Source organism: Epinephelus moara, chromosome 16, assembly GCF_006386435.1.
Source record: "Epinephelus moara isolate mb chromosome 16, YSFRI_EMoa_1.0, whole genome shotgun sequence".
Lineage (NCBI taxonomy): Eukaryota > Metazoa > Chordata > Actinopteri > Perciformes > Serranidae > Epinephelus > Epinephelus moara.
In genome coordinates this window covers 2,244,263-2,257,065 of record NC_065521.1, presented here as the reverse complement: position 1 = coordinate 2,257,065, position 12,803 = coordinate 2,244,263, and the positions used below count along the sequence as shown (strand labels likewise).

General features: G+C 38.5%; 2 protein-coding genes and 1 long non-coding RNA gene across 3 annotated transcripts in view; 2 read left to right on the top strand and 1 right to left on the bottom strand.

Moving 5' to 3' along the window:
- The window catches only part of LOC126403336 (protein EFR3 homolog B-like), a 10,932-nt gene extending 8,386 nt beyond the window's left edge, over positions 1-2,546 (top strand). The window contains exons 16-19 of the mRNA XM_050065934.1: positions 741-832; positions 902-950; positions 1,101-1,207; positions 2,112-2,546. Of these exons, the coding sequence (XP_049921891.1) occupies positions 741-832; positions 902-950; positions 1,101-1,207; positions 2,112-2,243 (380 nt within the window). The 3' untranslated portion in view covers positions 2,244-2,546. The remainder of the gene's footprint in view (positions 1-740; positions 833-901; positions 951-1,100; positions 1,208-2,111) is intronic.
- A 403-nt stretch (positions 2,547-2,949) lies between these two features.
- LOC126403337 (pro-opiomelanocortin-like) lies at positions 2,950-6,497 on the bottom strand. The gene is made up of 3 exons (XM_050065935.1): positions 6,367-6,497; positions 4,424-4,550; positions 2,950-3,755 (listed from the first exon to the last, which is right to left on the bottom strand). The coding sequence occupies exons 2-3, from the start codon at positions 4,538-4,540 to the stop codon at positions 3,243-3,245; spliced, it is 630 nt and encodes a 209-aa protein (XP_049921892.1). The 5' UTR covers positions 4,541-4,550; positions 6,367-6,497; the 3' UTR covers positions 2,950-3,242.
- A 4,436-nt stretch (positions 6,498-10,933) lies between these two features.
- Positions 10,934-12,803, top strand: LOC126403090 (uncharacterized). Its single transcript, XR_007571287.1, has 4 exons — positions 10,934-11,082; positions 11,163-11,319; positions 12,428-12,549; positions 12,763-12,803. It is a non-coding gene; the product is annotated as an uncharacterized LOC126403090 (long non-coding RNA).

Below are 12,803 nucleotides of genomic sequence, written 5' to 3'. Positions count from 1 at the left end.
TCTGAATTTAACATCAGGAAATTGGTGCTCATCCAAGTTTTTATGTCTTTAAGGCAGTTATGGAGTTTAGTTAATTGATTACTTTCTTCTGGCTTCATCGATAAATACAACTGAGTATCATCCGCATAACAATGGAAATTTATAGAGTGATTTCTAATGATGTTACCTAAAGGAAGCATATATAGAGTAAATAGGATTGGTCCGAGCACAGAACCTTGCGCAACTCCAAAACAAACTTTGGTACGTAAGGATGATTCATTATGAACATCAACAAACTGAAAATGATCAGAAAAATAAGATTTAAACCAGCTTAGTGCAGAACCTTGTGGCGTCCCATTTCAAGATTGTCAAGTCCCTTGTCAAGAAGTCCTGAGTTATGTCCACAGTCAAGACAGGCAGGTCCTAAGTCAACTCCTAAGTCAAGACAGGCAAGTCCCACGTCAAGTCTGATGTCAAGACAATTGAGTTTTGACTCAGTTTTCAAGTTGAGAAGGCAAGTGTCAAATCCCAAGTCATGTCCTGAGTTAAGTCCCACGTCAGGACAGTGTTACGGTGATTCGGTCTGTAGATGATAACAACAGTGTTAGACTTTATTTATAAAACTGTTTTCTTCACGATGTCACATTGTCATTTTCTGGAAAAAAACACAAAAGCAAAAACAGCAAGACCAACAATAAAATCAAATGTAAACAGAGGGATCATAAACACATACAAAGACACACCCACTGTGTGCGTTTCAGATGAGGACCGTCTGTCCAAGAGGAAGAGTATTGGGGACGTCATCTCTCTGCAGATAGACATGGACCCTCAGTACTGTCCTGATACAGAGCAGGTACCTGTCTGTCCATCCATCTGTCCTTCAGTTTGTTTGTCTGTCTGCTGATATCTCTCTCTTGTGTAGAAACCTCAGGTGGAGCAGATCACCTTCGAGACGCTGAAGAACGCCATTGGTAACTGAATCATATATCTAAACATATGTCCCTCTGCGTCCTTCACACTGGACCTTTAACTCCAGTAACTGCAGCTAATGTGCAGAGACGTGGTGAAATTAAACACAGCTTCATTTAAAGACAATGTTTTATTCTGTAATTGTTCTCCAGAGGACAGAGGGAGTGTGGAGGAGGAGGAGAGGCGGAGGAGGATGCAGGTGGTGGAGAAGTTTCAGACGGCTCCGTTTGAGGAAATCGCCGCTCATTGTGGAGCCAGGGTGAGTGACCTCTGACCTCTGAGACTAGGTTATTCAAAGGTCAACTCAAGAGCTGGGTGGTCTGGATGGTTGGTACTCTGCCGGTCAGTCAGCTGATACCTGAAACCAGGTGGGTAGATGAGTCAGTTTGTCTGCACCTGATCAGGATCATGAGGTTTTACCAGCAGTGACGTTGTGACCTCTCTGTCTGACTCAATTACTTACTTACTTTGGCTCAAACGTCAGGTTGGACTCAAGAATGAATTGATTATATTTTGTTTGTCAAGTGTCGAGGTAACTTTGACCTAATTTTTATTCTTGTGAATGGGATATCTTAATACCTTGAGGTAATTCCTTTAAATATGGCACAAATGTCGTCTTGGACTCAAGGATGAATTGATTAGATTTTGGTGGTCAAAGGTCAAGGTCATTGTTATTTCCTTCTTACTACTCTGAATGTGATATCTTAAGAACATCAAGAGGGAATCTTTTCAAATTTGGCACAAATGTCCACTTAGGCTCAACAATAAATTGTTCAGATTTTAGTTCTCAAAGGTCACTGTGACCTTATTCCTATTTTTGTGAACGCGATATCTCAAGATCACCTGAAAGGAATTTTTTCAAATTTGGCACAAATGTCCACTTGGACTCAACAATGAACTGATTATATTTTGGTGGTTAAAGGTCACTGTGGCCTTGCATCTATCTTGCTCTTGTGATTGTGATATCCCAATAACTGCCTTGAAGGAATTTATTCAAATTTGGCACAAACGTCCACTTGGACTCAGCGATGAACTGGTTAGATCCTTGGATTAGAGCTGCAGTGGAAACTGACCTCAGTCAGGGACTAAAGTCTGGATTGATTTTTGAATGTCATAAAACTGTCTTGTCACACTTTGGCACACGGTACTTTCTGTCCTTGCAGACGTTGCTTCAGGCTAAACTGGACCAGGTCTTCGACTTGATCATCCGTCCTCCACCGTCTCCGTCTGGACACTCACCGCCTCGCTCAACCCCTCTCTACGAGATGAAGTTTCCTGACCTCTGTGTCTATTAGACCTTCTTTCCTTTTCTTGTGTGATGTGTCCTTGTAGGTGGCAGAGGAAGGAGGTAGGAAAGGAGATGAATCAGATTTAACTAAGGGACTGATTGACCAACCTGTTGTTGACCTTCTCTGGTGTTTCCTGTTTTAATGTCTGTTGCTCCTTCAGTTTGAGCTCTGCACCAAAAAATCTGCACCAATAAAACATCAAATGTTTATTGTTTCTTTTCATCCATGAGCTGTGACGTTAATGTTCTGGCAGCGCAGTTCCACCAGTGCAGTCTCATAAACACAATATCTGAGGAGCGCCTTGAAGGAATTTCCTCAATTTAGCACAAACGTCCACTTGGATTCAACAATGAACTGAAAAGGTTTTGGTGGTCAAAGGTCAAGCTCACTGTGACCTTGCGTCCATCTCATTTTTGTGAATGCAATATCTCAAAAACACTTTGAGGGAATTTTCTCAAATTTGGCACAAACATCCACTTGGATTCAACAATGAACTGATTAGAATTTTGTGGTCAAAGGTCAATGTCACTGCGTCCTAATTCTTATTCTTCTGAATGCGATATCTCACGAATGTCTTGCAGGATTTTTTTTCAAATTTTGCACAAACAACGACTTGGATTCAGCGATAAACTCATAAGGTTTTGGTGTTCGAAGGTCAATGTCACTGTGACCTCACGTCCATCTCATTGTTGTGAATGCAATATCTCAAAAACACTTTGAGGGAATTTCTTTAAATTTGGCACAAACATTCACATGTTGGGTAACCATAGAAAAGAAAGCGACAGATTCTTCTTTTGCTCGTAAACTATTTTTTGTTTTTATTTACAGTTATTTACAGAAATCAATAAATATCTAAACATTTTTGTTGCTCTGTCGTTACCGCTGTCAGTTGCTCAGCATCAGAGCTTTTCATTGGTCCATTATTTGTCTTCTAAAGAGCCTCCCTGACCAATGAGAACTCTTCGCCACCTGTCAGTCATCTGTGTCCTCTTCTGTCACTTCCTGTCACTTCTGCTGCTGTCCGTCTTTGTTGATGACGGTTTTGAAGAGCGTGAGCAGCGGCCTCTGACTGCGCTCGTCCCAGCTCTTCATGAAGCCGCCGTAGCGTTTCCTGGCCGGCGGGCTGCTCCAGCCAGAATGCTTCATCCTGTATGAACTGTCCTTCTTCTCCTGGTTGCTGCCCAGGAGCTGCTGCTCCTTCTCCATCACCTCCTGCACCTCCTCCTCCTCTACTTCTGCCAACAGCGCACTGGCCAGCTCCCTCCTCCTCATCTCCCCGGGAAACACCTCTGTGGACTCCTCCTCCACGCCATTGGAGGTGTAGACTTTGACCGGGCGGCGTTTCCGACCAACGGGCTTCCCCCAGCGGAAGTGCTCCATGGAGTAGGAGCGTTTGGCCTGAGAGGAGGAGGAGGAGGAGGAGGAGGGTTCTGAGGGAGGAGGAGGCTGGAGGTGGGCATTGCCGGGGATGACAGGGGTCTTGGCGGTGAGGTCGGAGCAACACAGCTGGATGCACTCCTGCAGGAAGAGGTGAGACGGAGATGGAGAGGTGGGAAATCAAATTTAATTTCATTATTATTTTGTTATTATTATGTTGAAACAGTGCAACACTTTAGGATTGAAGGTAATGTTTTTAATTGGAGTTTTTTTTTTGTATGTGTGAAGTAGAATAAAAATGTATTAACAACCATGGAAAAAATATAACAATATATGATAGTTAAAGAATAAAAAAAATAATGAAGAAAAACTAACTTTAAAAAAAAAAAAAGTATTCATAAAAAGTAACAAAAAACAGCAATAACCATTATTAGAATTGAAAAAAAAAAAGTACAAACAAGATTTTTAAAAAAGGGAAAAAAGTAATTGTTATTAAATATTTAAAAAAGTTAAAAACTGCTTTAAAAAAGGCAAAATAGTAATTATATATTTTTTAAAAGGTAAAAAGTATTCAAAGAAATTATAAAAACTATTATTTATAAAATAATTATGAAAAAATAAAAGTAAAATAATCAGATAGTCGCCATTTTAACGAAGGAAAATAAAACAAACAGGTAAAAAAAAAAAAAGAAGAAATGAAAGACCAACAAAGACAAATTATTGTTTTTGGGAGAGAATATAGTGGTAAAGATATTCCCGTGTGTTAAGTGTGTCTAATAAACAGTTATAAATGTAATTGATTGTGTTACCATCACGCTGCTCTCAGAGTTCAGCTCCTGGCACCTCGGATGGTCCCAGCACTGACTGACAGCTCCTCTGACCACACCCACAACAACAATGGTCACCAATAGCCACGCAAGACACATTTTCCTGCCCCTGGCCAATTAGAGACACACAGACACATCGCACATGAAGACTGGTCATATTTTGAGGTTTTCATTTCATACTTTAAGAATTTTCATTATACATTTATAATGAAAAAATAAAAACCAATATATCGAAATATATTTAAAATACACACATCAAAATAATGTCATAAAAGTACAGACTTAATTTCATATAATTGAATATGATATGCGTTTATTTTTTAAAATGAATTCTTAACCTTATATATATATATGAATGTATGTATGTATGTATGTATGTATGTATGTATGTGTGTATATATATATATATATATATATATATATATATATGTATGTATATATATGTAAATATATATATATATATATATATATGTATGTATATATATATATATATATATATATATATATAATGTATAATGATATAAGATATAAAAGAAATAAGAATAATAAAAAAGTACAAACATGTTTTTTTAAAAGGTAAAAGTAATAATAAAAATATGTAGATATTTTTTATTTCACTTTTGTTTTATGAATATTGTACTTGTATATTCCTTAGTTATACCTAAATCTTTATTTTGACTCATTATTTTAATGTTTCTGTATTTATTGCAAAAAGAAAAAACGTTTTTTTTTTTTTCCCCCCCATTAAAGGGGTTTTTTTGGGGAGTTTTTCCTTATCAGCTGTGAGGGTCATAAGGACAGAGGGATGTCTTATGCTGTAAAGCCCTGTGAGGCAAATTGTGATTTGTGATATTGGGCTTTATAAATAAAATTGAAAATTGAATTAAATTGTTTATAAAAAAAGTATTAATAATATTAACAAAAGTAAAAAGGGGAAAAAATAATAATAGTAATGAAATAGTAAAAAAGTAAAAAGCAGTTTTAAAAAGGCAAAATAGTAATAAAAATAATTTCTAAATGTAAAAGAATTATTTAAAGAAATAACAAATGAAATTTAAAAAAAATCCCAATTTATTATTTATTAGATAATAATAGAAAATTAAAGTGAAAAATTAGATAGTCACAATTTTATAGAAGGAAAATGAAACAATAAACAGTAAAAGAGTAATAATAATAATTTAAAAAGTTAAGTTTTTCAAAAGGTAAAAAAATTATAAATAAAATATAAATAAATTACAATAAAATAATTCCTTAGTTAAACGTAAAACTCCTGAAAAGTATTAATAATGAAACAAGGATAAAAAAAGGTTTTTAAATCGTAAAAAAGTAATAATAATAAAAACATGTAAAAGAAAGTGATAACCATAATTAGAATAATAAAAATGTACGAACAAGATTTAAAAAACGGTTAAAAAAAAGAGTAATAAAATTACTTGGATATTTTCAATTTATTTTTTTTATGAATATTGTATTTATATATTTTATTCCTTAGTTATACCTAAATCTTTATTTTGATTATTAAGTTGATTATTTTGGTGTTTCTGTATTTATTGCACATATTATTATATTTCATTTATTGATATATTTCTTTAAGTTTAATAAAAATATAATAGATATATTTTTAACAAAGCTTATCCTTCATAATTTATATTTTTAAATTAATATTCTCTGTAATGTTTTAAAGATTTTGTTTTATATAAACTTCGCTGCGTTTAATCACTTTTTGTTTTTGTTCCATCACTTCCATAAATTTTTCCATAGATTCTGTTATATTAATCATTATTTATTTAATTTTAAAAATTTCATTTTCTGACTTCTGTTTCAGTTAGTGCTCATTCAGTGGATGTTTTCTGATTCAGATGGCGTTAAGGTTTGGAAATTAACTGGAAAAAAAAGAATATGTAAATAATAATGAGTATTCTCACCACGCTGTCCCTTCTCCTTGTCTCCTTGTCTCCTTGTCTCTTTGTCTCTGTCTCTCTTTTTCTTCTGTCTCTTATTGCTGGTGCTTTCTTGCTGTTTGGCCGTTGGACGGAGAGTTCTGTCGTTCTGACGATTCTGCTCACTTTTGTACTCTGTCGGCCAAGGACACACACACACACACACACACACAAAATCAATGAACGAACTATCACCCCCCCCCCACACACACACACACACACACACACACTCCCCCACAAACATGCAGACTCTCCACCATGACGTCCTTGTGACTCCAGACTCTCATCACTCAATCAAGTCCAGTTTTTGTCTCGTTGCCACATCAGGACAAAGATTTATGATTTGAAGTGTATTTTACATTTTTGAATAAACAGACATTATGATGTCATGTTTATCTGCTGTTTGTGTTTCCAGCCTTTATTGGGACAACAGATTCAGTTAAGACAAAAAAGCAACAGAGTCGTCCTTTAAGCCGTCCATCCGCTGTGAGGGTCATAAGGACAGAGGGATGTCGTATGCTGTAAAACCCTGTGAGGCAAATTGTGATTTGTGATATTGGGCTTTATAAATAAAATTGAATTGAATTGAATTAAGCGAGCTTCAGACTGTACCACGTCTTCCCAGGATGAAGGTCCACTGTATGAACCTCCGTTTACCGCTGCGGTGTTAAATGTCAGCCGGCAGGTTTGGCAGATTAACACTGAACCGACATGTCGTCACCAGAGGGGAGATGGGATTGAGACGCGCAGGTGGAGGTGTACAGTTACACACTCACACACCTGCTGCAGCTTCTTACCTTTGTCTGAACTCTCAGGGTTTTATCTTAGAAAACGAACGGCCGGGGACACGTGGAGAATGTTATGACCATCTGGGTACTCTGTAAGACTCAACGTCCAATAGTCTCTGAGGCTCTAAGACCACCTGGATCCACCTTGAGGCTCTATGTCCATTAGATTGTCCAAACTGTCTTGTCTTGTCCTGTCATTCCTTGTCTTATATCCTGTCTTGCCGTGTTGTGTTGGGTTTTGTCTTATGTCATGTCTCATCTTGTAGTGTCTTGCTGTGTCTTATCTTGTCTGTGTGTTCTGCACCTGTCTCCTCCAAGTGAACCCTGAATAACCTTCTCTGTAGAGTCCTGGCCCGAACAGAGCACACGATCTTCATAGCAACATCCATCACTTCTTTCATGTTTAAAATCTTCCCACACAATGCTTGCTGGTGAATTATACAATGATAATTAAGGATGTCTGGGAAAGATTCACTTTGTTTGCACAGTGCAATGAACCCACCAGTGTGGCCTACCATCGCTGGAGCACCATCAGTTGTGATGGAGATGAGCTTGAAGAGAGGCAGTTGGCTCTTGTTAACAAACTCCATGAAAGCGTTGAAAACATCTTCGTCTTTTGTATGTCCTTTCAATGGCAAAATTGTGAGTAGCTTTTCTTTGGCACTCATGTCGTCAAAAACCATTCTAATGGAAACACATAACTGCCACATCCACCATATCAGTCAACTCGTTGAACTGGAGGGAGAAACACTCACATGCCTCAATGTCCTTCTTCAGTTGCCCCCTGACATCCTCTGTCATTGCCTCACAATATTTTGGGATAACTGCACGTCCTTAATAGCGGCAACGATCTCCGTTTTGTTCTTAAACTCATCAAAGAGTGCATCTGCAGCCTCAATAAATGCTTCTTTCACAACTTCGCTGTCCTTGAAAGACTTTTTGTGTTTAGCAAGAAGGTGACTGACTCGATATGATGCGATCTTTGCTGCCTAACCCTTGGTGTTGGGCCTGGTAAAAATAGATGGCTGCACTGCAAGCTGACTACAATTCCCGCACTTTGCGAGTGCGTAGATCAGTTTTAGCAGGAAAATCTGTCTCGTAGCTTTTGTGCACTGTTTTGAAATGGTGCTCTGAATGAAAATGGTAGGTTTTCGATTTTTTGGCTTCTGCGATCTACTAGTTGATCGCGATCGAATGGTTGGGCACCCCAGGCATACGACATCCCTCTGTCCTTTGGACCCTCCCTTTAACCCCTTTTATATCTTGTCCTGTCCTGTCTTGTCATGTCTTCTTTTATTATATCTTGTGTCTTGTCCTGTCCTGCCCTGTCTCGTCTTGTAATGTCTTCTTTTATTATATCTTGTGTCCTGTCCTGTCTTGTCATGTCTTATTGTATTATATCTTGTGTTGTGTCTTGTCTTGTCCTGTCCTGCCCTGTCTCGTCTTGTCATGTCTTATTGTATTATATCTTGTGTTGTGTCTTGTCTTGTCCTGTCCTGCCCTGTCTCGTCTTGTTATGTCTTCTTGTTAATATCGTGTGTTGTGTCTTGTCGTGTCTTTTCTTGTCATGTCATTTCTTGTCTTATATCTCATCTTATCTTGTATCTTTTCTTATATCTTGTCCCGTCTCGTCTTGGTTTCTTTAGTCTCATGTCGTCCCATCTTGTCCCGTCTTGTATCTTATCTTATGTCCTGTCTCAGCTTGCCTTGCCCCTCACCTCGCCTCCTCACGTCTTGTCTTGTCTCGTTTCGCCTTGTCCCTCGCCTTTCCTCGCTCCGTCCAGTCCAGGTCATCCCATCCTGTCCTGCCTCATCCCGTCTCCTCTTGTCCATTTCTGTCCTGGCACATGTTGCTCTTGTTTTTAACGTCGTCAGTCGTTTCTTCAGATTTTATAAATAGTCGTCAGTCGTTTCTTCAGATTTTATAAATAGTCGTCAGTCGTTTCTTCAGATTTTATAGTCGTCAGTCGTTTCTTCAGATTTTATAAATAGTCGTCAGTCGTTTCTTCAGATTAGTCGTCAGTCGTTTCTTCAGATTTTATAAATAGTCGTCAGTCGTTTCTTCAGATTTTATAGTCATCAGTCGTTTCTTCAGATTTTATAAATAGTCATCAGTCGTTTCTTCAGATTTTATAAATAGTCATCAGTTGTTTCTTCAGATTTTATAAATAGTCATCAGTTGTTTCTTCAGATTTTATAGTTGTCAGTCGTTTCTTCAGATTTTATAAATAGTCGTCAGTCGTTTCTTCAGATTTTATAAATAGTCATCAGTTGTTTCTTCAGATTTTATAGTCGTCAGTTGTTTCTTCAGATTTTATAAATAGTCGTCAGTCGTTTCTTCAGATTTTATAAATAGTCATCAGTCGTTTCTTCAGATTTTATAAATAGTTGTCAGTCGTTTCTTCAGATTTTATAAATAGTCATCAGTTGTTTCTTCAGATTTTATAGTTGTCAGTCGTTTCTTCAGACTTCATTAATAGTGGTTAGTCGTTCTCTGCAGCTGAACCGAAGCCTACGTTTTTCAGGTCAGTTGGTCACAGCAGTCGTTTCTCTAAAGTGTTTTTTTTTGTTTTGTTTATGTAATGGCACAAATTGAGCAGCGTCTGTGGGCGGGCAGGTAAATATGAAGCCATTAGAGCGCTCACACAGCCTTGACTCTCCATTCAGGCCATTACAAACACAAACACACTCTGGCAGAGACATTTTAACGAGTGGAAGCACTTTACTTACCAGCTGCACTCATTTCATTCATTCAGGCTTTCTGTGACGTCTTCACCTCCGTTAATCTCTATTAAAAATACACTTTGTTCAAAGAAGAGCTGAAGCAGGAGGGGACACCCACCGACAGACACAGGTCTGAGGGAAAATAATAGAAAATAAAAGCATTAATTTTTCTTTGAAAAACATGAATGTATTCAGGTCAGATCCTTAATATGCTCAGCTACATGTGAAATTAACAATGTAAGATATTTCTAGTATACAAATATTCAAATAGAGATGATAGGATATGTGTTTAAATAGAAGCAGAAATAAAATTAATGATGTAACAACACACATATAGGAAGGAGACATCTATAACAGCAGATAATAAATACATATATGTATATATGTATTACTGTCATCAGTGTTATTTTTATATTCAATGTTGTTATTATAATAGCTGTTGTTAGTATTGTCATGATTAACATTACTATCATCATCAACGTCATTATTATTATCATAATTATTATTACTATTATTATTGGGTTGTTTCTGTATATTTTTATATATATATATATATATATATATATATATATATATATATATATATATATATATATATTACATTTGAGGTTTTCAGACACATTTATGACATTGGCTTTATTTTCTGAGCCCTGGAAGTTGACACGTGCTCTCAACAAGCACAAAAGAGATGCTGTTTCTGCTCGTCACTTCCCTGTGAAGCCACGGTCATGACGAGTTATGACGAGTCTCAGCCAGGTGCACCACACGTCGTTATCTTCAGGACGGGTTAGACTTCCTTCTTTTAGCAAGTGACTGACACAGACTGGAAATATTTGAAAACGTCTGATTTATCGTCACATTATAAAGTTGTTATTCAGAAGGTGTAGCAGAGGGTTGCATATTTACACATCCAGACCAGCACACACACACACACACACACACACACACACATTTATCCACCATGTCAGCCCCTGTGCTTCAACCTCACCTTGTTTTAACATTTACCACTTCATTCGTGATAGAAAGATACGTTTGGTTGATGGACTGGATGATAACGTTATGGACTCCAGAAGATCTGGGTGACGACAGGGCTGGATGACAGCAAGGTCGCCATGGTGACCAGATCCTGCTATGCAACCAGAGAGCAGTCAGCTGATGGAGTTTCACCATACGACCTCATCGTTGGCAGGTGAGACTCTGTCAGTGGCTGCCAGGATCAGCTGCTGATGCTGCTGATGTCATCATGTGTGGTTTCCTGTTTCTGAGCAGATGTGGCAAAGACTCGACGGTGGAGGGGGAGGAAAGCGACGAGGGAACGTCCAACTCCTTCTCTTTCAGCGTGTTCCAGTTCTCCAGGAAGGATGGCGAGATCTAGCTGAAGTGTGAAGTGGAGCTGCGCCTCACAGAGGAGCAAAGCTGCTCTCATGTCAGAGGGAGGAGGAAACACTCGTATACAACAACGTAAATCTTAAAGTAACAAAGATGAAAGTTCTCATTGTGCTTCCTGTCACAGTCTTAATATTTATATATCTTACTTACTTAGACTTAGTTCCTCCCGTTCCTGTTGTAACATTGGGTGACGAGTCCACTCCAGTTGCTCTGGTCCCTTGCAACCCTCCTTGCAACATGCCAGCTGACACCAATCTTAGGTCTTCCTTAAATGTCTGTCTCCACGTCTTCTTTGGCCTCCCTCTCTTCCTCTTGCCGCCCTCAGGCACCCAGTCCATTGCTGGTCTCTCTCTTGGCAGTCGGAGTACGTGTCCAACCATTCTTCTCCTGTCAGAGACCATGTCAGACACTAGCGCCACCCCTGCCCTTCTCATCACCTCATTGTTGGTGATGTGGGTTTTGCCATGAGATCCTCAAGATGGTTCTGAGGCATTGGTTCTGTATATATAAAGGGACTATTAACGCTGATGCATTAATGTGTGAGCGGCGCTGGTGGAGGTGGGTTGTGTATAAAGTGTTGCACAGTTTAAACTGCTAACAAACTCACCCCAGTTACCAGAAGACAATGCTGACATCCCTCCAGGAACATGTTTAATTGTACATTTCATACATATCAGTGTTACTAAAGATACGTAGTATATGAGCTGACTAGGAGACCTGACCTCGGAGGGACGCCTGCCATGCTGCAAATCACTGCTCATCACAAACAAACAACAAGACTGGTTGTGATTTAGCGTCCTGTCGCTTTTCTTCCAGCAGCTTTATAGGACCCAAAAGCAGTTGTGTTTTACCGAGACGTCACTGCATTTCCTGTTGGGACGGTGACGTCAAAGTTGGATTTTTAGGCTCAAACATGATCTTTCCCAAACCATAATAATAAAGTTATTGTTAACCACAGTGTTGTTGTTGTTGTTGTTGTTGTTGTTGTTGTTGTTGAAGTGTAAAGTTTTAATGTACCTGCCACACAGTAACGCACAAATGTAACATATGAAATTCATATATTTATACTACACAAAAAGCTAAATATCGACACAGTGTTGACCTCGGTGAAGCCGACACACCTGACCGTCCTCTCTGTCTTACAGAGCTGTAACGATGGAGGCAAAAGGAGGTGCAGATCCTTCAGGTCTAGATATGATAGAAACTCGGCCCTCATCACGATGTCCTGGAATAATTAAAGACAGCTCCCCTTCTGATGGATTACACGGTATGTATGAGTTTGTCTGGTGATTTGACTTTTCTTGGAGCTAAAGATGTAGAGTTTGTCCTGTGGGTGGCGCCAGAGGAAAGGTCACGGGGTCATTAATATAAAAACAGTTGATCCTCTCAGGAGCAGGAGTGTGATCAGGAACGTTTACGACAGTCTGACTGTAGATATTTGATATTTTAACCATGACTCATCACAGTTTTGTCTCCTCAGGTGATTCCTCACTTGAGCTTCGTCCCAACAAGGAGCCTGAA

Excerpts from the sequence above, each read along its gene's own strand:
- LOC126403337 (XM_050065935.1), bottom strand. The coding sequence starts at position 4,540 with ATGTGTCTTGCGTGGCTATTGGTGACCATTGTTGTTGTGGGTGTGGTC. Across the intron at positions 3,756-4,423 it reads ACTCTGAGAGCAGCGTGATG|GAGTGCATCCAGCTGTGTTG; the intron begins GTAACACAATCA and ends CTCTTCCTGCAG.